Genomic DNA, 26665 nt, shown 5'->3' on the forward strand with positions numbered 1-26665 from the left:
AAAGAAATAATGCAAGTCAAACTGTGAAAATATTATTTTATTCATAGAGCTTCACTAGGAATAGGCCTCTCTGGCGCCACACTCTCATTTCATATCAAACACTAGTCCAAACCACACAAGAGCAGGAGCTCCACAAGGACCCATCACGGGCTTGTGATATTCCAGCAGTACTAAGTGGAGAGGAGGAGACCTGGAATGACGCCCAATCAGATTTCCTTATTTTCCATTTCGATGGGCCACTGAGTGTTGTGAATCTCCTTTCTCCCCTCAGCTCATTAATTACCCATAAAATGGGCTGTAAATAAATATTTAAGTATGATATATCCACCTGATTGATGTTAAACACTTTCAAATAAGCCAAAAATAAACTGAGAAGACATGAAAATTGTTTGAAATGTGAGAAATGACAGAGGAAAGTCTGAAGAACTTGTTTAAATTCTAATGACAAAGACTTTGAACTTACACTCTTAGCGTGAGATTTAAAAGGAAATTACATGAGGCAATTCAAGTGTGAATTTTCTATAAAACATTTGCAGAAATTACTGGTTTTGTACAAAGTATAAAAGAGCAGGGGGAAAAATCTGTGGATTTTTTAGATTTAAGCATTTCAGTTGTATGACAAATTTCCATAAAAACTGAATTGACTAATCTTTAACAAAATGCACATACAGTATTATGAATAAAGCTTAATGTCAATTATTTAGACTAAATAAACTTCAATACTTCACAATTATGCTTAATTTATTATAATGTAAATTATTTAAAGTATACAGTTTGATAGAAATTTGTCATATAATTGAAATGCATAAATCTTACATTTCTATAGAAATTAGATTTTTATAGAATTTATATAGAAATTGAAATGATCATTATTAATCAGCTGTATTTGCCACACTGCATTTCTTGTAATGGAGGCACATATTCAATTAGTTTGATAACTCTTCATCAAGAAGTTAAGTACTTTAAAAATGAATTCTTTTAGTATTTCTTTAGAAAATACTGTACCTTGAAACATATACAAACACCTGCAAAGTATAGGCCTACTGTATGTGATTTGTTAAAAGGCTGCACATAGGACACTTTACAACTTTAAACATCCTGCTGCTCACATTTAATCCTTTTCTCCATTAAACACAAATAGAAATAAAGATATGACTGAAAGAAATGGAAGTAAACAATTCTTACATTTTTCAAGATTTGAAATGCTTGAACGAGTGTTTTCAGCAGTCAAGTATTAATGCAATTTATGACTGATAGAAAACAATCACAGACATTTTATAGTATATGAGAATAAAACAGGCAGAACTAGGTTATGCAGAGAGAGAAAGAGAGCGAGAGAACATTAGGAAACACTAATGTTACTGTAAGTGTGTCTATTTAAATCGAGACACAACAGGAAAGTCACTTTGGAAAATGTTTACATGAGCAACAGATGAGTGAGAGCTGGTGAAGATGGGCTGATATTTTGCATACTCACAGACAGTCAAGATTTTACAGATCCAAATTTACCTACGTTTTAAGACTCAGAGCACCATTGTGTGTACTTATCGGCTGAATGATTATAATGGCCCTGGAAAAATAAAAAACTTTACTGTGAACTTTAGTATGGGATTAATACAGCTTTGAATTACAGGGAACAAATAGTCTGGTTTGGTCAAATTTGTTCATCTGTTTACTTGACTAGCCTCTTAGCCACATCCTGATATGCCAATTCGATCTCGTTGTCAGCAGCACAGGTGTTTGTGAACTCTTCCTGTGCGTATGCGCTATTCAAGTAGCGCCACACTCCTGTCAAATCGGTGGGAATGTCATAGTTCCGATATTTCTTGGCAACAACCTGCAAAAAATGGTTTGAAAAATAGATCACTTAAACTAAACGCATTAATTTTCTGCTCAACTCAAAATTTCATGAAGGCCACATCCACACAATGGCTGGGTATTTATACATTCAGATTTCCTGATTTGATTTGATTCTGATTTACAAGCTTTCAGTTGTGTAGGGTGACTAGGGCTGGATGATAGGGGTACAAAAATTACATCTCAGTATTTTTAGCTATTGGTGAATTTTATATATATCTCGATAGTTATGTATTTGCTCTGAAATGGCATTAAATGTGTTTTTTTTTTTTTAATCAGAGGAACCATTATTTCAACCAAACAGCCTCTGTAGCCAAGTAGATTGAAATGTTTAATTTATGAAATAAAACTCTAAAATGAATGCATGTTTTCCACAGTTTTTCACTAAATTAACACAAGAATGATATTTAATCATTTTCATTTAGATTCAACAATACAGTAATAAAAAGCAATATTTACCTACATACAGTATATTTGTACTAAAAAACAATTTGTGTACATGTTCGTTCACTTACTTTATGGAGCCCAGTTTAATTTTATTATAATACAATATAATACTGAATTATTGTTATTTTCATATGAATTGTTATGAACATTATATTTGTTTTGTTCAATAACAATACATTTTTGTCATATTTACTTTACCTTCATGCGGAGATTTTATTTTGACGGAAAGCTGAAAGTGTTTTCATGTTTATTTCACCTTCACCTGGAGCTTTTATTTTGGTGGAAAGCTGAAAGTGCTATCATGTTTATTTCACCTTAACTTGGAACTTTTATTTTGGCGGAAAGCTGAAGTGTTGTCATTTCACCTTCACCTGCAGCTTTTATTTTTGTGGAAAGCTGAAAGTGTTGTCATGTTTATTTCACCTTCACTTGGAGCTTTTATTTTCATGGAAAGCTGAAAGTGCTGTCATGTTTATTTCACCTTCACCTGGAGCTTTTATTTTGGCAGAAAGCTGAAAGTGCTGTCAAGTTTATTTCACCTTAACTTGGAGCTTTTATTTTGGCAGAAAGCTGAAAGTGCTGTCAAGTTTATTTCACCTTAACTTGGAGCTTTTATTTTGGCGGAAAGCTGAAAGTGCTGTCATGTTTATTTCACCTTCACTTGGAACTTTTATTTTGGTGGAAAGGTGAAAGTGCTGTCATGTTTATTTCACCTAAACTTGGAACATTTATTTTGGTGGAAAGCTGAAAGTGCTGTCATGTTTATTTCACCTTAACTTGGAACTTTTATTTTGGTGGAAAGCTGAAAGTGTTGTCATGTATATTTCATCTTAACTTGGAGCTTTTATTTTGGTGGGAAGCTGAAAGTGCTGTTATGTTTATTTCACCTTCACCTGGAGCTTTTATTTTGGCGGAAAGCTGAAAGTGCTGTCATGTTTATTTCACCTTCACATGGAGCTTTTATTTTGGCAGAAAGCAGAAAGTGTTGTCATGTTTATTTCACCTTCACTTGGAGCTTTTATTTTGGCGGAAAGCTGAAGCTTTTATTTTGGCGGAAAGCTGAAAGTGCTGTCATGTTTATTTCACCTTCACTTGGAACTTTTATTTTGGCGGAAAGCTGAAAGTGCTGTCATGTTTATTTCACCTTAACTTGGAACTTTTATTTTGGCGGAAAGCTGAAAGTGCTGTCATGTTTATTTCACCTTAACTTGGAACTTTTATTTTGGCGGAAAGCTGAAAGTGCTGTCATGTTTATTTCACCTTCACTTGGAGCTTTAATTTTGGCGGAAAGCTGAAAGTGTTGTCATGTTTATTTCACCTTCACTTGGAGCTTTTATGTTGGCAGAAAGCTGAAAGTTTTGTCATGTTTATTTCACCTTCACTTGGAGCTTTTATTTTGGCGGAAAGCTGAAGCTTTTATTTTGGCGGAAAGCTGAAAGTGCTGTCATGTTTATTTCACCTTAACTTGGAGCTTTTATTTTGGTGGAAAGGTGAAGCTTTTATTTTGGCGGAAAGCTGAAAGTGTTGTCATGTTTATTTCACCTTCACTTGGAGCTTTTATTTTGGTGGAAAGGTGAAGCTTTTATTTTGGCGGAAAGCTGAAAGTGCTGTCATGTTTATTTCACCTTCACTTGGAGCTTTAATTTTGGCGGAAAGCTGAAAGTGTTGTCATGTTTATTTCACCTTCACTTGGAGCTTTTATGTTGGCAGAAAGCTGAAAGTTTTGTCATGTTTATTTCACCTTCACTTGGAGCTTTTATTTTGGCGGAAAGCTGAAGCTTTTATTTTGGCGGAAAGCTGAAAGTGCTGTCATGTTTATTTCACCTTCACTTGGAGCTTTTATTTTGGCGGAAAGCTGAAAGTGCTGTCATGTTTATTTCACCTTAACTTGGAGCTTTTATTTTGGTGGAAAGGTGAAGCTTTTATTTTGGCGGAAAGCTGAAAGTGTTGTCATGTTTATTTCACCTTCACTTGGAGCTTTTATTTTGGTGGAAAGGTGAAGCTTTTATTTTGGCGGAAAGCTGAAAGTGCTGTCATGTTTATTTCACCTTCACTTGGAGCTTTTATATTGGTGGAAAGCTGAAAGTGTTATCATGTTTATTTCACCTTCACTTGGAGCTTTTATTTTGGCGGAAAGCTGAAAGTGCTGTCATGTTTATTTCACCTTCACTTGGAGCTTTTATATTGGTGGAAAGCTGAAAGTGTTATCATGTTTATTTCACCTTCACTTGGAGCTTTTATATTGGTGGAAAGCTGAAAGCACACTGCAGTGTCAGTGTGTATTTGTCTGTTTGCAATATTACTTATAACAAATCTATTGAAACACTGACATCTCTTTTTCTGTGATACCGTGTCCCATTTTGAGATATAATAACATGTAAAATGTATAAATGTTTATATAAATTATAAACAGAATGAATCTGCAGCACTTTGCATTCACAATGCACCACTGAAGACAGCATTTCCTCACAGAACAAGTTTCCTGTTCACTCTGAACACACAGACCATGCATTCATTGAATTACACAGCAGCGTTTTGCAGTTTAATAATCACATATGACAAACTGCTTAATTTTATATCAGCAGCAAAATTATTGCGATAACATTGTGAATATTTGATATATTGCTCTGCCCTAATGTTGGAGGCTACCATTCTCCCTAACATCTTCTTATGTGTTCCATGGAAAACAGAAAGCCATATGAGTTTGGAAAGACATGGGCGAGAAAATGTTGACAGAATTGTCCTTTTTGGATGAACTGTCCCTTTAAATTTTGGTCTGTTTATAGCACGAGGTTTCAGAAGAAATAAAATAATATTGTAAGCGCTCAAAATATATAAATATATTTATATACAGTATATGTATAATATATAAATAACTACTGTCATGGTACTTTTATGAAGCTTTTTTCACCTTTTTAGAGCTTCTCAGCCCTGGTCACTGTATGCTTTAGTTGTGTGACTAAGAACAGTGTTAACATTCTTCAAAATTCTCAGTTTCTGTTCCACAGAAGAAAGAAAGTTATAAAGGTTTGAAACAACATCTCTGACTCTTTATATAAGGATCTTCAGGCCGATTAACAGTGACTCTCATGTCACCCTCCGCAGTTCAGCTCACCTTCACTATGTGGAGTTTTGGCAGCAGGTTACAATCTGCCAGAGTGAGTTCATTCCCATCCAGAAACTTGCGTTCAGAGGCCTTCTCATCCTCTGTGCTGTCGGCATCTATCTCATCAGGCAAGGGACTGTTCAGGTAGTCGTCCAGCTTCTTGAGAGCCTTTGTCAAACCCTTCTCCAGTGCTAACAAAACATTACACACTTTTTAATAACCTGTGTGTTCCTGCACAGTAAATGAATGTGAATGGTAAAAAACAGTGCAGCCCAAACAAATTGAAAACTAACTAGGGATATACGATATACAGTATTGTAAGCTTATTGGTATTGGCCAATATTCATGCTTTGTAAAATATCCTATCATGTCTGATTAGGCCAATATTAAAAGCAGATACTAGAAGAGCTAATGTTTTCCAATTCAAACAATATACCAGTACTTTTTCCTATGCTAGATTTTAAAGAGTTATTTTAATATATTTTCTGCTGTACCTTAAACTGTCTTGAGGTCTGATTTCACGTAAAGCATGTGGTTTCACTTGGTGTGAATACTATTTTTTTTAAAGGCAAAACAGTGTAGATTTGAAGTATTGCCACTATAAATAGGATATCAGCTAATATTACTATCCAAATACTACAGTATGTAAAGCTCTTTGAGTGGAGGTATACAGAAATGCGCTATATGAAAGTAAGGAATTCATGTTATAATTATTATAAAATGAAATCATTTTTGGCTATCGGTATCAACTAAAATTTGTAAAAGTAAACAAAAATGTCCTTTAAATCCAACACTGAAATTCAATATGTCCATGAAGTGTATAGGCCCAACACTATGCAAATTTTTTAACACTAAATTGAGTGAATAGAAGAATTGACAATTGGATGGACAGCCTTTGAGGTAAACATTACAAGATCAGGGAAGTGTTTTCTCCTCCCTTTTAAAAAGTTATAAACCTATTTATTTTTCTATTCTAACCATAAACGATTACATGGTTAGTTGCATTTTATATGATTTGTTTTATTTTTGAGTCGCAACCCACTGTTCTAAATCATGGACTCATGTAAGCACTGGTCAAATCGGTTCTACTAAATATACAAAGTTTCACTATGGATTCCATATACAGTTAACTGTGTATTACTGTGTCCTTCTCCAGTATACTGACCAAAATACAGTATATCCATTCATTCATTCAATCAATCAGTTTGATCCAGTTTGACGTGCATACCTTCATTGGCATCTGGCTTTGTGTTTTTAATGAAAGCTGAGAACTTTGCAAATATGTCATTCCCAGCTGTGTTGGACTCCCTGTGTCTCGCTGCAAGTTTGGGGTACCTTAGACAGAAGGAAAGGAACATAGAAAAACATGTGTCAATATTCTTTCCAGCTCTTGTTCACAATAGTTTAATGTGATGTTTAATACAATATAATACATTGCAAAAATGACACATTGGAAGTGTAGTACAGTACAGTAGGTGTATTTGTAAAACTGAGCTTACTTCGGTGGGGCCAAAACCTCCTCCAGGAACTCCTCAATCTTGTTAATGTCGGTCTTGACCTCGCCGTTGAAGGTAAGGAAAGGAGGGTGAGTGCCTGGAGCCAGATTGTGTAAATCAGCTGGTTTCCTGAACAAATATGAAATCATTTATGAATTTCTTAATTGCATTACTGTCAGCCATTGTATTGCAGAAGAATTCAATTAATTCCTAGATTGCATTAGATTCTTTGTCCTTATTAAACAGGATATACTGTGGTTCGGAATTAAATTATTTTCTGGTTTGAAGTTAGACAGGCAAAATAACATATATATTTAAACAATATCAATGACCTACTACTGACTGCACACAAAAGCACAAGTCAGGTGTATTTGATTTAAATTGAAGTTTTTCCGATTCCATTCCAATATCAAAGGTAAATGTCATTTCATAACATGAAGACATGTGACCTTTGATCTTGACATTTAGAATCCAAAAGTTCTTTTAGTTTTAATAGATTCCACATCACTTGAGCTCTGACCCAGATGAACAATTCTCACCTCTTCAGGTCGACAGTGGTGACGTTGAAGACCACACCTTTGAGCCAGAGGATCATGAAAAGACGCTGGGAGAACGGACAGTTTCCAATGCTCTCGCCATCACTACCAGCCTACAAACATAAAAACGCTTTGTCTTTAAACATATCACATCCAGGGATTCTTGTACGTATTAATTGACCTAAATGCCAATAGCATTGGCTGAAGAAAGTGTTAGAAAAAAGGGTTGGAGAAAAAAACTGATGGCAGAGAGAAAACGAGAGAAAGACAGAGAAGGTTTTATAGTGCCCTCTGCTGGTGTTTCAATATGAGTGGCTATGTTCAGAGTAGAATAGTCCCAAAGTACTCTTACTACGTATTTCTGGAGTATACAGTATATATCCTGTTAATGGTATGCACATTTTCTGTATCCATAGAATACCCAGATAACCTATCACTTTTTGTCCAAATGTGCAGTATACAATAGAGAACACTGCACCGAAAAGAATATCAGATTCATAAGCAAAATTAAACCCAAAATCTTTCTTAACTTTATGAATTTGGATGCCATTTCTTAACTGGACACCATTCACTGAATTTAACAAGCAATATGGTGAGGTCAACAGTGTAGCAACTGTCTAAAACTTTCATCAATGGAAATTGCATACTTTTTCATTTTTTTTAAAACAATGTAGGCTACAAACAATAGATACTGTAAAGTAAGCAGCACGCTAGTATGACATTACAAACATTTGAGCCATTTCAGTCAGGACCATTTCCGTCAAATGAATACTAACTTGAATACTTAAATAAATAATTTACTGATTTGTAGACAATTGAAGCATCTGGTGGTGTTGCCGGTATGGTTCTGTTTTAGGCAAACAGCCATGCATGGGTGGAGCAGGGAGAGCAGCGAATAATACCCCAGTGCAACATGGTACAATTGATCCTTACATAATATAGATTAAATCGACACTTGATAGACTTCAAATATAACAAATTGGTAAAATCATCAAGAGAGAATGAATGAAGAAAGGACTTAAAAAGGACCACTCTGATTGGAGTCTGAATTGTATTGACAGATGTCATGATCAGCTGAGTGTCAGCAGATTCCAAGCTTGACTAACATGGCCTGACTGAACTAACTCTATGCTTAATTGAAATGAAAAAGGAATTTAAAAAGGTAGGAGAAACAACAAGCTGTTCCATTAAGTTCCTAATCACTGAGAGTACAAAGGACTCCAGTTATCCTTGAGTGACAGTATTATTCGAGTTACTCTTACAGGAATCACATTAACATTATACTGTACGTCTCCGCAGTGGAGAAGATCAGGTGTCCAAAAACAGCGGCACCATTAGCACGAGACCAGCTATAGCTTACACTGTGACATAATACCCAGCACAAAATGAATTATGCACACTGCATTTATTAACTGCAGTACTGGAGGTAGTCAGAACATGAAAAAGTCAAATCTTCCATCATTACATCAAGCGTATATGCTCTCAAATATATAGTATATATACTGTACAATCTATTCTGTTTTACCTCTAATGACATTCTTATATCATATATTCATTAAGAAATCATCAGTCTTACTGATGTTATTGCTATTTGCAACATGATATCTCTCTTCTATACATTACAACAATGACAATGGATACGGTTTCATCAGCACAGAGGTTTGAATGGAATCATGGTAGGAAAATGCACTGGATAACACATTTAGATGAATGAGGCAGACGGTATGTGAAAGGTCAGGCCACTTCCAGTACCACTCATCTGTCCATTCTGGAAAATTCAAAACAGAAAGTGCACTGGACGCAGAACAATGGCCAGTTACAATCTAGAAAGTGCAGGACAATAGGCCAGTTTGCAATGGGACTAGTTGCTCTGTAGGGCAGCAGTTCAGGGCTGTAAATAGACCGGGGTGTGACAGAGGGGCAATGCCTTGTGTACAGTGTTTGCTGTGTTATATTCAAAGCTTGAGTCATTTTTGTCTTTCTTTTAAAACTATTAAGAAGCTGCTGCTATATGGCTGCCATTGGTACATGAAATGTAGAATATATAGAAATGATTTGTATATAACATATAGAAATGCATTGTCAGTGTGCATGTTTGTTTCCTCATGAGTAGGTTTAAAGTGGTTTCATCCATCATGCATCCACCTAATGACAAGTGCAACCTGGTCTCATAGAATCATGTTACTATACCTACATTTTTGCGAAAGCATTTCATCGTGGTTGGTTGTACGTAACGCGTACATCACGATTCCTGGAACATAACTGAACCGCAGATTATCAGTTCATAAACAATTAAACAATGCTATTTTATGACATCTAAACATTTTTACTCTGACCTGCAAGGTGACACAATGTTTGCATTACATAACCAACTACATTTACAAGCTTGTTCAAGCATGATCAAGCTGCACAGTAGCTCAACTGATAGAGCATTGCACTCACAATTCAGAGGGCTGGGGTATGAGTCCTAAAGAGTATGCAAGTCCACATGTGAGCTGAAAGTGTCATAGAAGCACCACAAAATGACTTTTTATGCCATGTTTGTTTTTTATGATACTATTGGTTAGGTTTAGGGTAGGGAGGTTGGTTTAGTTGATTTAAAACTCGATAGAGCACTAACCCTAAAAACATCTGTTTAGGAGAACATTTAACTCACTTTTAGCAGCTGCTTTCAAATACCTAATCTAATGCCCCCTTTCTGGACACCAACATCATATATTGCTGAATGTTGCCTTTTCTAATACTATTCGGATCTTGGAAGCTTGTTGCATTATCTGTAATGATGAACATTACTCACTTATGCAATGAAAACAAAGTATGCAAAATGGCTGCAGTACTTCTACCTTACTTACTGTTGTGCATTAGAGAAGGGTTAGCTATGGTTTTAAAAAAAAAATCTAAGTACAACATTTGAGCCAGAAGTGTTGTGCTCATTCAAGCCTCAGATTTGCTGAAAAAAAAAAAAAAAAGGTTATCTTTGATAACTAGGTAAAAGTAAAATCACACATTAAAGGAATGTTCCAGATCCAATACAAGTTAAAAGGATAGTTCACCCAAAAATGAAAATTCTCTAATGATTAACTCACCCTCCTGACATCCCAGATGTGTATGACTTTCTTTCTTCAGCAGAACACAAATTAAGATTTTTAGAAGAATATTTCAGCTCTGTAGGTCCATTCAATGGGTGCCAAAATTTTGAAGCTCCAAAATGCACATAAAGGGAGCATAAAAGTAATCCATATGACTCCAGTGGTTAAATCCATGTGTTCAGACACGTCATCATAGGTGTGGGTGAGACACAGATCAATATTTAAATCCTTTTTTATCATAAATTCTCCTCCCTGCCCAGTAGGCGGCGATATGCACGGAGAGTGTGAAACCCCAAAAACAGAAGAAGAAGGTGAAAGTGAAGGAAAAAAGAACTTAAATATTGCTCTGTTTCTCACCCACACCTATCATATCACTTCAGAAGATATGGATTTAACCACCAGAGTCGTCTGGAGTACTTTTATGTTGCTCTTATGTGGATGTGGAGCTTCAAAATATTGGCACCCATTCACTTGCATTGTATGGACCTACAGTGCTGAAATATTCTTCTAAAAATCTTTGTTTGTGTTCGGCAGATGAAAGAAAGTAATTCACATATGGGACGGCATGAGGGTGAGAAAATGATGTGAGAATTTTCATTTTTGGTTGAACTAGCCCTTTAAGCTCAACTGACAACATTTGTAGTATCATGTTGATTACTACAGAAAATTATTTAGACCCTCATTTATTTAAAAAAAGAATAGCAAAAATTGCAGTTACAGTAAAGCATTTACAATGGAAGTGAATGGGATCAGTTGTGTAAAATACACAAAATATAATTTTTAAAAATATAGCTACAAAATGTAAAAATGATCAATGTTCACATGATTTTAGTGTCTCTCTGAATAAAATACAAGTTGTTTTTTTTCCTGATAGAACACGATCAATTTATTATCATTAATATCAAAATGTCAAATGTGTTTTCCCATACAAATGCAATAGTGATTGCTGACTGTCAAGTTTAAAATATAATAAAACAAGTTGGGATTTGAAATTGTGTTTGCTTACACACTAAATTATAACTGTGCTACTAGACTGTTGGGTTGTACAACTATAAGTTGTTAAAACGTGTTTCTTTTTTCTTTGATTATGCGTTATCTCACCTCAAGCACCAAGTGAGCTATTAGGATCATCCCATTCATCAGCCCATTCCCCTCAAAAAAAAATAAAAATAAAATATAAATAAATATGCGCATGACACCCCTGATTTGAAGACTTACTCCGATTCAGTTCAACTCATATTCTCTTGTCATTGTCCTGTTAAACAAACTATAATCTGTAATCCATCGTGCAAGAACTACTGGCAATCAAATATCATTATTCTTACAACCTGGTCATGTGCCGGCATTACTCTAGAACAACTATTAGGTTACATTAAATTCATGGGTACATTACAAGAGCTCCATGGGAGTTTCTTAAACTTCTACACACTCTAATGCAAATGTTTTCTCCTTACCTTGACAAACAATTCAATATCAGCTCCTTGGCCATCCACCATTGTGGACACTTTATCAAAATCCGGAAACTCTCCTGGTTGGTCTGTCTCCTACATCCTCCCAATGAGAACCAGCAATTTTGCTGATATTTTGTGTTGAAATGTCAAAGGTTTTACCACGCTCTCTTAAACTCTGTCTGTTCTGTTCTGGATGGGCAGCCAATGGCACCAGATGTTATGATATCAGCTCTAGCCCAGACGAAAGGTGAATCTAGCTCTCTCCCAAAAAGGAGGTGATGTAAAGAGAGGCAATAGGTGCTTTGAAGGGGCGGGGCTTATTTTTGGCCCTGCCCCTGTCATCCATAGCTCTGATGAGCCTGAGTGACAGATGAGAATAAACTAGAATGGTTATGTTGAGCGATGACCTGAAAACCATCTTTGGCGGTTCAGTTTTTGAGGTGTAAAACATGGTTTTCGGCGCCAGACTCAATGCATTTGGACCATATACACTTTTATTGTGTGCAAACAAGCATGCGTCATAATTCACATCAAATAGCCTGAGCAAGCGCTGTTGAAATGATCAAAAATATTGAACTCAGTTATGATAAGCTCCTTGTTTACAGTCTCTTCCTCAAAGCTCATGCTGCCCCAGTGTAACTGTGTAATATGTCCCAGATACTCAGAGTAGAGGAATGAGTTGCATGCATTTTTCATGCCCTCCAAGTCACGGGCAGCGCGCTGGCAGGCAACAGCAGGTTATATTAGATCAGCTTAGGGTGCCAGAGAGAATAAGATTCCCTCTTTAATATTTAATGAGCTGGCTTTGGTTTATAGCGTGAATTTACGTTCAAAGATATTGGGCGTGACTGATGTGGACCTGTGAAGTTATGATCTCTCATTTGGTCTCCAAAAATATAGCTGACTATCCTACATCTGAGAGGCAAGGATGTGTGAATATTCAACAAGTAAACCCCCATCATCGTGCATGACCAATTTTTTTCAGCTTCAGATGATTTACTTTGCCAAGGAAGGATATGTTTAAACCTGGAGGAATACATTTACAAGACTACTTGTCTGCAATATACAGCAAGGTATTAAACTGTTAATATTGCATATAAAGAGGCCCTTTCCAGAATTTTTAAAAGCACTGTAATTAAAGCAGGCCTACTTGGGGTCATGTAGCCTATTGATTCTAAGATTTGAACAGGTAACCAAAAGTTTCTAGCCTGTAGGTTTAAACTCAAGTTTAGATGATGAAATGATAGGCCTGCATTTAGACAGCTGTCATAGTGGGTTGAACTACGCCCTCTTTTGGTAGAATTTACAGTATTCATCCAACAATGTAGGATCTATGGACTCTGTGCACGGAACGCTACGTACCCTACGTATTTCCGGTCAAACCTCACGGGGTTAACAATCTTCCAGTATCATATCCAGCTAATGCAAAAGTGTCAAGAGTTGTAGCAAACTACTATTCTTTCTAAAATAAAGCGATTTATCACAACAAATGTGATTTTATTTAGTAAAAGTATAAAAATGATCTCGGTAATAAGCTCCAAAAGTGTAAATACATACAATCTGAAGCTTGCAGAATGGCCGAGCACTGCTATACCGTTGTGTAAGGCTTCATCTGTGTGCAAAGTATTTACATCCAGCAATTGTACAGTGATTTACAAGTGAGAAATACAGCAATACATGCGATTCGAGAGCACAAACTATCACCTGAAGTCGATGATGTGGGACAGTTGCTCTTTTGCTCAGCTGAGGTTTTAGCGCCATGCGCAGGGCAATGAAAGATCACTGTAAATTATTATATTTTCCCCCTAATCAAAGCATGAGATTGCACATCAGTAAAGCACTACTGAGAAGAAGAAAAAAACTTACAGTTGAGGATTAATTTGTTTTTATTTATAATCTGTAATATCACACCAAGATATTCATAAATAAATGTAATGATACAATAACACAATTGGTAACACTTTACAATAAGGTTATTTCTCCCCAATTTGGCATGCCCAATTCCCAATGCACTCCAAGTCCTCGTGAGGGCGTAGTGACTTGCCTCAATCCAGGTGGTGGGGACGAATCTCAGTTGCCTCCACGTCTGAGACCGTCAATCAACGCATCTTATCATGTGGCTTGTTGAGCGTGTTACCACGGAGACATAGCGCGTGTGGAGGCTCACGCATCCACACACAATTCAGAACGTGCACCACCGAGAGCGAGAACCACATTATAGCGACCACAAGGAGGTTAACCCAACGGGACTCTACCCACCCTAGCAACCGGGCCAATTGGTTGCTTAGGAAGCCTGACTGAAGTCACTCAGCACGCCCTGGATTCGAACTTCTGACTCCAGGTGTGGTAGTCAGCGTCTTTACTTGCTGAGCTACCCAGGCCCCCCAATAAGGTTATTTTTTAACATTAGTTAACAAAATTAGGTAACATGAATCAACAATGAACAATACTTTTACAGCATTTATTAATCTAAGTTAATGTTCATTTCAACATACTAATAGATTTTAAAAATCAAAAGTTGTATATGTTAACACTATGAACTAACATGAACTAACAATGAACAATTACATTTTTATTAACTAATATTGACAAAGATTAATAAATACTGTAAAAATATATTGTTAATCGTTTGATCATGATACCCAATACATGAAAGCATGTTAACGAATGGAACCTTATTGTAAAGTGTTAACACACAATTTAATCTATATTTAGGCTATTGTGTCAAATTACTGCATCATTGTTAACTGTCCTTTTTTTGCAAATAAAAGAAAAAAGGAGAATAAAATGTTCACTTCTCATAAGCACTCGTCCATCATCAGGGCTCTCTTCAGTTCAGCAGACCTCTGCACAAGCACATGACAAATCTCTCAGAAACGGGACACGATTTTTATTAACGTTAATTATGCTAAAAGTGAAAATTATACTACATTAATAGAATACAATACACTAACATTGACCACTATTAGACAAATTGTATGGTTAAAGTCACTATGTTAAGAAATATATGATCATTCACACCAGTATTTGCTGTCAAGCTGGAGTATCATCAATTGTCATATTATATTAATTTATAATATCACAGGGCTATACTTTATCTAGCAAAATGAATCAAAATAATTACATGTGTAATACAGTCGGAAACAGGAGCAGGGACCTTACTAAGCCAGTGCTGGTCTATGGCTTGTGAATAATCACCCTCATTTTGGTCGATAACTTAAAATACACATTGTTAAACCCCTTCTTACTTTTACTGGATGGAGCAACAGCTCCGTGTCTCAATGTGTGATGGATATTTTCCAACGTCATCCGCAGAAACTTGTGAATAATCTGTGTATATAACACATGTGAAAAGTAATTTTTCCCTGAGCATTAGTCAGCGTGGAAAGAAATAGTTTCCGGCGCTGTGCCAGAAGTAAGTGTGCCCCCTGAGGCAAAATGCGGAAGTGACTGTGCATAGAGTCCATTCCCTTATTTAAAGGGATAGTTAACCCAAAAACCAAAATTCTCTCATCATTTACTTGCCCTCATGCCATCCCAGATGTGTACGACTTTCTTTCTTCTGCAGAACACAAATTAAGATTTGTCAAATAAATTTTCATCTCTATTGGTCCTCTCAATGCAAGTGAATGCTGACTAGAACTCAGAAGGTCCAAAAATGACATAAAGGAGGCATAAAAGTAATCCATATGACTCCAGTGGTTCGATCCATATCTTCTGGAGCGATACGATAGGTTTGGGAGAGAAACAGATCAATATTAAAGTCCTTTTTACTATCAGTCTCCACCTTTGAACAGTCCCAACCAGTAGGTGGCTGAATGTGAAAGTGAAAATCACTTCCACACCAGAATGTTGAAAGTGTAGATTTACAGTAAAAAATAAAATTACTTAAATATTGATCTGTTTCTCACCCACACCTATCATTTCACTTTAGAAGATCTGGATTTAACCACTGGAGTCTTATGGATTACTTTTATACTGCCTTTTGGACCTTCTGAGTTCTGGTCACCATTCACTTGCATTGTAAGGACCAACAGAGGTGAAATTTTCTTTTAAAAATCTTAATTTGTGTTCAGCAGAAGAAAAAAAGTGATACACATCTGGTACGGCACGAGGGCGAGATGATGACATAATTTTAATTTTTGGGTGAATTGTCCCTTTAAGAAGCTTTTAAAGGTGCACTTAGTAATTTTTTCCTTATTTAAAAAGTTTTACTTCTAAAGAAATGTATTGTATTTTTGAAACATAAATAAAATCATGAGCACTCACATGAGATGAAGACACCAGTCAAATCTGTAACCTTATAAAAGCTGTTTTATTCGAGATGAAGAGGGTCTCCTCATGATGGCGGCCATGTTAGAATCACATGGCCAGCTGAATACACTTAATCTCAGTAACCACCCTGTTATTGGACACTTTCACTGAGGAATTAAATTATTCATGGCTGACTGTGAAAAGTGAATTTCCACAATTACACAGGTAACTGAAAACTATTGCGATTGAATGATGCTGAGTCCACGCCCCTAGGTGTCAGTGTAAGTCCAAAACTACACTTTGAAACAATGACTGAGTGCACCTTTAAGAAATGCACAGTCCAAAACCATATCTACAATCTGCTTAATATTTGCTTGAATAGTCATAGTAACAAATAATGCTTCAGGGTTGTTGCAACTCCCCGTATAATCTAAATTTCAAAGTTTATAGATTTTATTCCATGTGTGTTAGCTTAGATGTCATCTATATGCTAGTGTGCTCCTAAAAGTTGACAAAATTCACTTTTAGTAGATATACACATTTTTACTAAATGTATTGTTTCTCTCATCTTGGGAATATGGACCAAAAATAATGAGGACTCGCACTGCACTCACTCATTTTGTCCAATCAAATGCTCTCGAGAATGTCCCTCCCCACTACCACCTGCCTTTGATGTGCGATATCAAGTGGTAAATCACATTCATGGCTGTGACATAAAACTAAAGCCTTTTGGTGATTTAAAAAAGGTACTGGCCCTCCGATATGTCCAACCCCTATTTCCTGTTTCAGTATGTAATACATCAACACAGGAACAAATGCACTTCTCAAGCCAATTCACAGGGGTTTTAATATCAGGGAGGCAAGCAAAACTGCAGAGCTTTATTAAATTAATGTCTTAAAAATGTTTTAATGGTTCTATAGTTATTCCAATCAGTTTAGGGGAGCCTTTCCCTTTTAGGTTAATTGAAATGAATTAAACAATGTCAGAAGGTGAAGTTCATAGTGTATTCTGAGAGAATATTGACTTTTAAATCATGCAATTACTAAAGTCTTAAACTCCCATAGCAGAGTAATGACAATTAGCGTTTCTTCATGGCTCAGTTCCCAACAGGATAAATGTAATCACTGCTGTCAATAATTCACTTCTACACTGTATACATTTCTTGGAGTGTGGCAGAGCCACAGCGGCGTTTTTATAATACTTGATTCCACTGAGTCCACTGTAGTTTATAGAGACTGAATTATGGCATGATTGTTACTGACATTATGAAAGATCTAGAAAGAGAGAGAACATTTTTGCAAACAATCATTTCTTGAAACTGATGCAGATCTTGCTCATATGTAAAGTTAAATTCACCATGTCCATGTCTTAATTTAAGCACACAAGGTTCTTCAATGGTTCTTTGCAGCACCATTTTCACTAAATTGGTGATATGGCTCTTTGGAGCTTAAAAAGTTCTTATTACATTATCAGTTCTTCAGCCCTTTAGTGCAAGCCAGTTCACTCGTGACCATCTTTGTAATGCCCCCTAGGCAGCTACTTTTTTGTCTGAGCAATAACCAAGCAAGTATAGCAAGCATTTTACCTGAATTGAGAAAGACTGAAAACTCCTTTTTCAAAAAGATGATTAGCCCTTTTTAACTGTAAGGCAGGACTTCCATTCCTTTAATGCAGGGGTTCTCAACAGGGGCGGTACTGCCCCCCTAGTGGGTGCTCAAAGGATGCCAGGGGGCGCTGAGAGCAAATTAGTAGAGAGGGGGGGCGTTAGGTTACATATGGGGGGCGTCTATCAGTCATGTTAATAAAATCTATCATCAAGTTCATGTTTGCATTCAAATGTTTATCTAGACTCCATTATACGGGTCGGTATGCATTTGTACCGTAAACACCACACTTAAAACTATAAAACTAAATAAGGGCAAATGCAAAATACACATAATTTAGTCACATAAATTAGGTTAACTTTTAACTTTTATGGATGTTATATAACCTTACTGTTGTTGATACGAGTAAATTTACATCTACATCCAACTCAAACTCAATGCTGTAATGTAGAATGAGCATTCCAGTGGGACAAAATATGCAATATTATTGGTCTTTTCACTTATTTTTGAAATATAATAACGATACCACTTTTATTATTAGTTTCTGTCTTCACGTTTTCATTTTATAGGCCCCAGATATAACCTTCCATCTGCTTAAATTTAAGAAACACAAGGTTTGGTCTCACATTCATGACGCGTAAGCCGGCTGAATTTATTAACAAGGGATTAGCATGGGGTAAGGGAATGAAGTAGGGGTGCATTCATCAAAAAAAGGTTGAGAACCACTGCTTTAATGTCTTATCTCTAATTAATAATCCCTATTATTATATTATTATTATTATTATTATTATTATTGTTATTACATAATTACAGGGATAAGTCCCCTGAAGTAACATGAGGTGAAATGTATTGATCAAGGACAAAATGGCAACAGTAGATGAACCCTTGCAGTGTTTGAATCTCCAACCTTTGGGTATGAATTTAAAAGGGTTTTTAAAAGTTTAGGGTCCAAATGTCTTGACAAATAATTTACCAGGACAACAAATCATTCACATTGTGTATTAAAATAATTTAATATGCACTGTATATTAAAACATTTTATTGAGTTCCTAAAAGGTATTCCATGACTGACTGACTGATTGTGCAATAGATTCTCAGACATGTTTCTGTATTTAAGTTATAAATAATCTTTTGCTTTAAATGTCACAATTGAGGAATCTTTTAGTTTAATCAAATCAGCAATTATGTGGGAAGGACTGATTATCTGATTAAAACAGTACTGATATTGCATGCTATTTAAAGGACTGGAATGACCACTAATATTCCGGAATCACCTCTTGCCTCTATTTTATTTTATATCAATTATAGCTTAACAGGAGTTTCTGTGAGATGCAGAACACATTACAATATGCTATTGATATGAATTGTTTTCATCCTTTTTGATAATTTTGTGCTCTCTGTTGAAAGTGACTGAATATTAAAAGAATAATAAGTGTTAAGACGATGACTAGTGTAGACATACTGTATATTTAGATAAAGTAAATGTACATGTTGATTATGAAAATATTGAATTTAAATCTAATGAAAACAGTATCAGTAAATACTAACATTTGCAGCATCATGTAATGGCTATGTAAACTTTAAACATAACCTTATAAAGTTATATGAATGTGATTGTGGTAGCCTAAGAGCAGATGATTGCTAAAAGGATATCATTTATAATATAACCAAGGTCAGTATATATTTTTACAAATGTTGTATAATACGGACAAATGGGATTTTTGTTTGCAATCATTTATGTGTGTTCTTTCGCTGGCTTCATGACGAAAGTAGCCTGGCATTGTATCGCTCCAAAACAACAAGTTCTTTTATTGCTGCTTATGAATTTATGACTATGTGGTCATAAAAATATTATGAAATGTTTTAATTGTTCCTGAAGTTTTCTTAAGAACTGAATTTGTTTTATTATGCTCTGTTCACTAATGCATGTAATGCGACATTATGTTTAGCTTTAGCTAGTGGAAATTTCAGTTTAAAAATAAACGCAAGGGAAGATTTGGGCTGGTAACTTAAAGGTTGTGCGTTCGTATTCCAGATCCTTCCAGTTGGATTAATGGAATGTAACATGAACTTGGGCCTCCAGCGAGCTCACATTTATTAATACAATCACAGTTGCTCAATCAGCTGAGTGACCCTGTCATGTAAACAGACTAAAGTGTTCTTGTATCATAAAGCAAAGAGCACCCGTGGGTTAATTTACTCAGGTCTGGAGTTCACCTTGGTTTCCATGACTGTACAGACCCCCAGGTTAATGATTATTCAGCTTACGCAGCCTCCTTTTGAAAACTGACTGTCACTTTCATCCTTCCAGTGGAAGTGAATGGAGACTCACTGTCACTGATGCAATCACTTCATATACACTGGCGGCCAAAAGTTTGGAATAATGTACAGATTTTGCTGATTCAGAAGGAAATCGGTACTTTAATTCACCAAAGTGGCATTCAGCTGATCACAAAGTATAGTCAGGACATTACTGATGTAAAAAACAGCACCATCACTATTTGAAAAAAGTCATTTTTGATCAAATCTAGACAGGCTCCATTTCCAGCAGCCATCGCTCCAACACCTTATCCTTGAGTAATCATGCTAAATTGCTAATTCGGTATTAGAAAATCACTTGCCATTATATCAAACACAGCTGAAAGCTATTTGGTTTGTTAAATGAAGCTTAACGTTGTCTTTGTGTTTGTTTTTGAGTTGCCACAGTATGCAATAGACTGGCATGTCTTAAGGTCAATATTAGGTCAAAAATGGCAAAAGAAGAAACAGTTTCTCTAGAAACTCATCAGTCAATCATTGTTTTGAGGAATGAAGGCTATACAGTGCTTGAAACTGCCAAAAAAAACTAAAGATTTCATACAAAGGTGTACACTACAGTCTTCAAAGATAAAGGACAACTGGCTCTAACAAGGACAGAAAGAGATGTGGAAGACCAGATATACAACTAAACAAGAGGATAAGTACATCAGAGTCTCTAGTTTGAGAAATAGACGCCTCACATGTCCTCAGCTGACAGCTTCATTGACAACAATAAAGCGAAGACTCAGGGGTGCAGGCCTTATGGGAAGAATGGCAAAGAAAAAGCCACTTTTGAAACAGAAAAACAAAAAGAAAAGGTTAGAGTGGGCAAAGAAACACACACATTGGGCAACAGATAATTGGAAAAGAGTGTTCTGGATCTTAACCCCATTGGGCTTTTGTGGGATCAGCTAGACTGTAAGGTGCGTGAGAAGTTCCCGACAAGACAGCCACATCTATGGTAAGTGCTACAGGAAGTGTGGGGTGAAATGTCACCTGAGTATCTGGACAAACTGACAGCTAGAATGCCAAGGATCTGCAAAGCTGTCATTGCTGCACATGGAGGATTTTTTGATGAGAACTCTTTGAAGTAGTTTAAGAAGTTCTGAACATTTTTTTCAAATTGTAATAGTAATTTTTAATGTTATTAATGTCCTGACTATACGTTGTGATCAGTTGAATGCCACTTCATGCCACATAAAAGTACTTATTTCTTTCCATAAGAGCAAAATCTGTACATTTTTCCAAACTTTTGGCTGCCAGTGTATATAAACTCAGCAAAAAAAGAAACGTCCCTTTTTCAGGACACTGTATTTTAAAGATAATTTTGTAAAAATCCAAATAACTTTACAGATCTTTATTGTAAAGGGTTTTAACAATGTTCTCCATGCTTGTTCAAAGAACCATAAACAATTAATGAAACCTGTGAAAAATGCACCTGTGGAACGGTTGTTTAGACACTAGCAGCTTACAGATGGTAGGCAATTAAGGTCATAGTTATAAAAACTTAGGACACTAAAGAGACCTTTCTACTGACACCAAAAGAAAGATGCCCAGGGTCCCTGCGAGAATGTGCCTTAGGCATGCTGCATAGAGGTATGAGGACTGCAGATGTGGCCAGGGCAATAAATTGCAATGTCCATACTGTGAGACGGCTAAGACAGTGCTACAGGGAGACAGGAAGGACAGCAGATCGTCCTCCCAGTGGCAGACCACATGTAACAGCACCTGCACAGGATCGGTACATCCGAATATCACACCTGCGGGACAGGTACAGGATGGCAACAACAACTGCCCGAGTTACACCAGGAATGCACAATCCCTCCATCAGTGCTCAGACTGTCCACAATAGGCTGAGAGAGGCTGGACTGAGGGCTTGTAGGCCTGTTGTAAGGCAGGTCCTTACCAGACATCACCGGCAACAACGTCGCCTATGGGCACAAACCCACCTTCACTGGACCAGACAGGACTGGCAAAAAGTGCTCTTCACTGACGAGTCATGGTTTTGTCTCACCAGGGATGATGGTTGGACTCATGTTTATTGTCAAAGGAATGAGCGTTACACCGAGGCCTGTATTCTGGAGCGGGATCGATTTGGAGGTGGAGGGTACGTCATGGTCTGGGGCGGTGTGTCACAGCATCATTGGACTGAGCTTGTTGTCACTGCAGGCAATCTCACTGCTGTGCGTTACAGGGAAGACATCCTCCTCCCTCATGTGGTACCCTTCCTGCAGGCTCATCCTGACATGACCCTCCAGCATGACAATGCCACCAGCCATACTGCTCGTTCTGTGCGTGATTTCCTGCAAGACAGGAATGTCAGTGTTCTGCCATGGCCAGCGAAGAGCCCGGATCTCAATCCCATTGAGCACGTCTGGGACCTGTTGGATCGGAGGGTGAGGGCTAGGGCCATTCCCCCCAGAAATGTCCGGGAACTTGCAAGTGCCTTGGTGGAAGAGTGGGGTAACATCTCACAGCAAGAACTGGCAAATCTGGTGCAGTCCATGAGGAGGAGATGCACTGCAGTACTTAATGCAGCTGGTGGCCACACCAGATACTGACTGTTACTTTTGTTCAGGGACACATTATTCCATTTCTGTTAATCACATGTCTGTGAAACTTGTTCGGTTTATGTCTTAGTTGTTGAATCTTTTTATGTTCATAGAAATATTTACACATGTTAAGTTTGCTGAAAATAAAAGCAGTTGAAAGTGAGAGGACGTTTCTTTTTTTCTGATTTATATATATATATATATATATATATATATATATATATATATATATATATATATATATATAATATGTTTTAATTTAATTTTGTATTCCTGTTATATTTTTATGGCAAATAAAATATTATTAGTGTATATTTTTTTAAAGTTTAATTTAGATTATATTATAAGATATTTAATTACAAACATACATTTTTCATTTTATTTCTCATAAAAAATTATTGTACATAAAATAATATGCTTTTTAACAAAGCCTATCATACTTGACTTTGTAATCTAAATATACATAATATAATATAGATTATCATTTTTGTTTGTTTATTATAAAATTAGAATGTTTGAAAGTTTGGGAACCCCTGACCTACTAGTCAACAGAGGTTTGAGAATGAATTCTCAGATTGTCCTCACATTCTCTCCAAAGGCCAAAGGTAAGCAGAAATATGAGGGCTATCACACAGACCACACCCATCTGACCTTCAGACTGTACAATGCAATTCCTAACTTCTTTTTTCCCTTTTTCTCATTATTTAATTAAACAAACAACAACAACAACAAAAAAAGCACAGTTTCTTTTCTCCGTATCATAAATAAAGCCCCCTTACCTTGACAAAAAGCGCAATGTCGGGCTGATCTGGGTCGATAACTGTCGTGGTCTCCTCCACAGAACTGTTCTCCACGTTTTTCAGGCTGTAGTCAACTACCTCCTCAGGTTCTGGAGATGAATCTTCAGGGAGACTGTATGCCATGAGCAGATCGTCGTGCAGCAACGAGGGCGGGTCATTGCAAGGGTCTCCAGTGTCCTCTGAAGCGCATGAAGGCCATCTGGACCCGTTTCCATCTCCATTCTGCTGAGACACCTCCACCACCTCCATCTGTCTGTCAGTTTTCTCTCCTTGTTCACTTGAGAGTGAAGAGTGCGGTTCCTCCTCTTGAGTGGCTCCTTTTGTGTTCATGTAGTCTGGAGACGGCCGCTGGATCACGCTGTAGCTCGGTTCCGTTTTACTCTCCTGAAGCTTAATTTGATTCTCATATTTGGGATCTGTGGTGCTGTTGGCGTTCTCATACGGCTGCTCGTATATGTTTCCCTCATCTGTTTGTTCATATATGTTCTTTTGGACGTTTGTGGCCATGATTAGAGCACTTTTAGGACTGTGGAGAAGTATAAAGACGTCTGGAGAAGTTGGAGAGTCGAGCGTCTCAGCCCTCACCTGTTGCAGCGGAAGATGGCAGATCACTTATAAATGAACTTTGCTCGATTATTGTGTCATAACAAGTGAGCAGCTAACAAGGGCCTCCCCTCCACATTGTAAAACATGATAGCCCCAAGCTATGTTAACTTATTTCTTATCTTTAACTCCAATTGTCATGAGAAATTTTGGATATTGTACTCAAGTTTATAAGTTTTAAAAAATGTAACTTAAAGTAATCCATTGTCTTGACTACTTGTGAGTTTTGTCTGGGTTTTCAAAGTTCATTTAACTCATGACTGTAAGTTATAAGTTGAAAAAAGGGAAGGGGTTGTATTGTGTTGATAAAATGTAATAATGTTGCCACTTTCTTGCATGGTGAAAAGTTCAGCACATTGACCTTGCTCTGCAAATGCCACTGCGCCAGTTCTGCAAAACATTGGAGAAACCTGGATATTATTTTGATGAAATGGATATTTTTACAACCAGTCTTTATTAGAAACTGTTGTCCTACTAGGAATGAATTCCCAAGCCAATGTTAAAGCTTGTGTATAATATTGTTCTTGTTAAAATACATTTATATTTTTGAGCAGGTAAGTTGGAAGTTCATTCAGTGTAAATAAGGAAACTGGCAAACTTGCTGTTATTAGCCATGATAAATAAATGTAAGAAACAATTTAAAAACATTAGTGCTCTTAATTTAAAATGCCAATTGATATGAATATAGTTTAAGTTATCTTGACTTGAAAGTTTGAGTTGAAATAGTGAGGAATTGTATGTTTATTTGACAAGATAAAGTGAGTTTTCTTGAATTGATAATGTAATATAGTAAGTTGCTTTAACTCTGAGTATCAAGTTGAAACAACAAATGATCATTAGTTAAACAACTTGTAAAACATAACTATTTGAGTTGAAACAAAGACTATCTTCAAGCTGAGTTTACTCACGTCTTTAAGGCAGCAGGCGAACTTACGTTTCTAAGTTTAACCAACTTGAAATATTTTACAGTACAGGTTTTAATATCTTCGTGAGACCCAGAACAAATTACGTAAGAGGTTTTGGCATTTAGAACATTAGGCTTTTGCAGTGTAAATTCCTTAAGAAACATATTATTTTTATCCCATTAAAAAAAACAAAAAAAAAACATATTATTAATATTTCATTTCAAAATAACACAAAATGAAATTGTAATACTCTGTGAAGTGTTATTATGTTTATTAATAATAACAATAATAATATATTAATATTATAATATTTGCCAGTACCTTGTAATAATACAAAAATGAAATTCAAACAATAATATTATAATGAATACATTCAAGGATAAATAGCCTACATTTATAAATGTAATTAATATTGTCAGGCCACACCCAAAGGAAACATTATGAAGATTTAAAGCTGTGATATGTATGGTATATTATTATTATTATTATTATTATTATTATTATTATTATTATTACATATTAATATTATAACATTTTCCATAATCATTCTAATTCTAATAATATTAAATTAAAATTGTGAGGTTGGCCACACCCCAAAAAGAAAAATTTTGAAGACTTAAAGCTGTGATATGTATGGTATATTATTATTATTATTATTATTATTATTATTATTATTATTACATATTCATATTATAAAATTTTCCATAATCACTCTTATTCTAATAATATTAAATTAAATAACAAGAATTAAATTAAATTAAATTAAATTAAATTAAATTAAATTAAATTAGTATTGTGAGGTTGGCCACACCCCAAAAGGAAAAATTATGAAGACTTAAAGCTGTGATATGTATGGTGTATAACAATAAAACAATGATCATATTAATAATTATTATTATTATTTCATATTAATATTGCATATTAATATTATAATATTTTCCGTTATCAAATTTCATACTAATTTGACATTCAATTCTAATAAAATGGATACATTAAATTAATTTAACATTGTCAGGTTGGTGTGCACCAAAAGGAAACATTATGAAGACTTAAAGTTGTTATATGTATGTGATATGTATGTTGTATAATGTATAAAAATAATACACATTGATATTAATATTGTCATATTTTCCATTATCATATTTCATACTAATATGGCATTAAATTCTAATAATAATAATATAAAAATGAATTAACTAAATTAATTAAATTAATTTTGTCAAGTGGGTCACACTCCAAAAGGAAACTTTATGAAGACTTAAAGCTGTGATATGTATGGTATATAAGAAAAATAAAATAATGATATGAATAAAAATTATAATTATTATGAAATATTACTACTATCATGTTTTCATCACCATATTTCATTTAATATGACATCAAATTCTAATAATAACATTAAAATGAATACATTAAATGATTAAATTAACATTGTCAGGTTGGCCACATCCCCAGATGAAATGATCACAGGAATCATTATAAAGAATTGAAACTATGATATGTATGCTATCAGAGGTATTAAGCACAAAATGAACAGCTTTCTAGAGACTCTCAAGGGAATATCACATAGTGTTGCACACCTTTTCCCCAAGATTTTGCTTTAAAAGCACACATTAACAGGCACATGTCAGCATAATGCCATACAAAAAGTGAGTCGTTGGGTGTT

The 26665-nt window shown here is 35.7% G+C and overlaps 1 protein-coding gene across 2 annotated transcripts; it reads right to left on the minus strand.

Moving 5' to 3' along the window:
* Nucleotides 1-21: 21 nt before the first annotated feature.
* LOC127415672 (chloride intracellular channel protein 5-like) lies at nt 22-24098 on the minus strand. 2 transcript variants are annotated; one of them, XM_051654485.1, is made up of 6 exons: nt 23471-24098; nt 7446-7555; nt 6910-7035; nt 6639-6745; nt 5420-5601; nt 22-1837 (listed from the first exon to the last, which is right to left on the minus strand). In XM_051654485.1, exons 1-6 carry the CDS (start codon nt 23996-23998, stop codon nt 1673-1675), a joined length of 1218 nt encoding a protein of 405 aa, XP_051510445.1. In that variant the 5' UTR covers nt 23999-24098; the 3' UTR covers nt 22-1672. The 2 variants fall into 2 exon arrangements, with proteins under 2 accessions (XP_051510445.1, XP_051510446.1); XM_051654486.1 differs by lacking the exon at nt 23471-24098 and adding an exon at nt 11986-12159.
* Between the last annotated feature and the right edge of the window lie 2567 nt (nt 24099-26665).

This window comes from Myxocyprinus asiaticus, chromosome 25 (genome assembly GCF_019703515.2).
Source record: "Myxocyprinus asiaticus isolate MX2 ecotype Aquarium Trade chromosome 25, UBuf_Myxa_2, whole genome shotgun sequence".
Taxonomy (NCBI): domain Eukaryota; kingdom Metazoa; phylum Chordata; class Actinopteri; order Cypriniformes; family Catostomidae; genus Myxocyprinus; species Myxocyprinus asiaticus.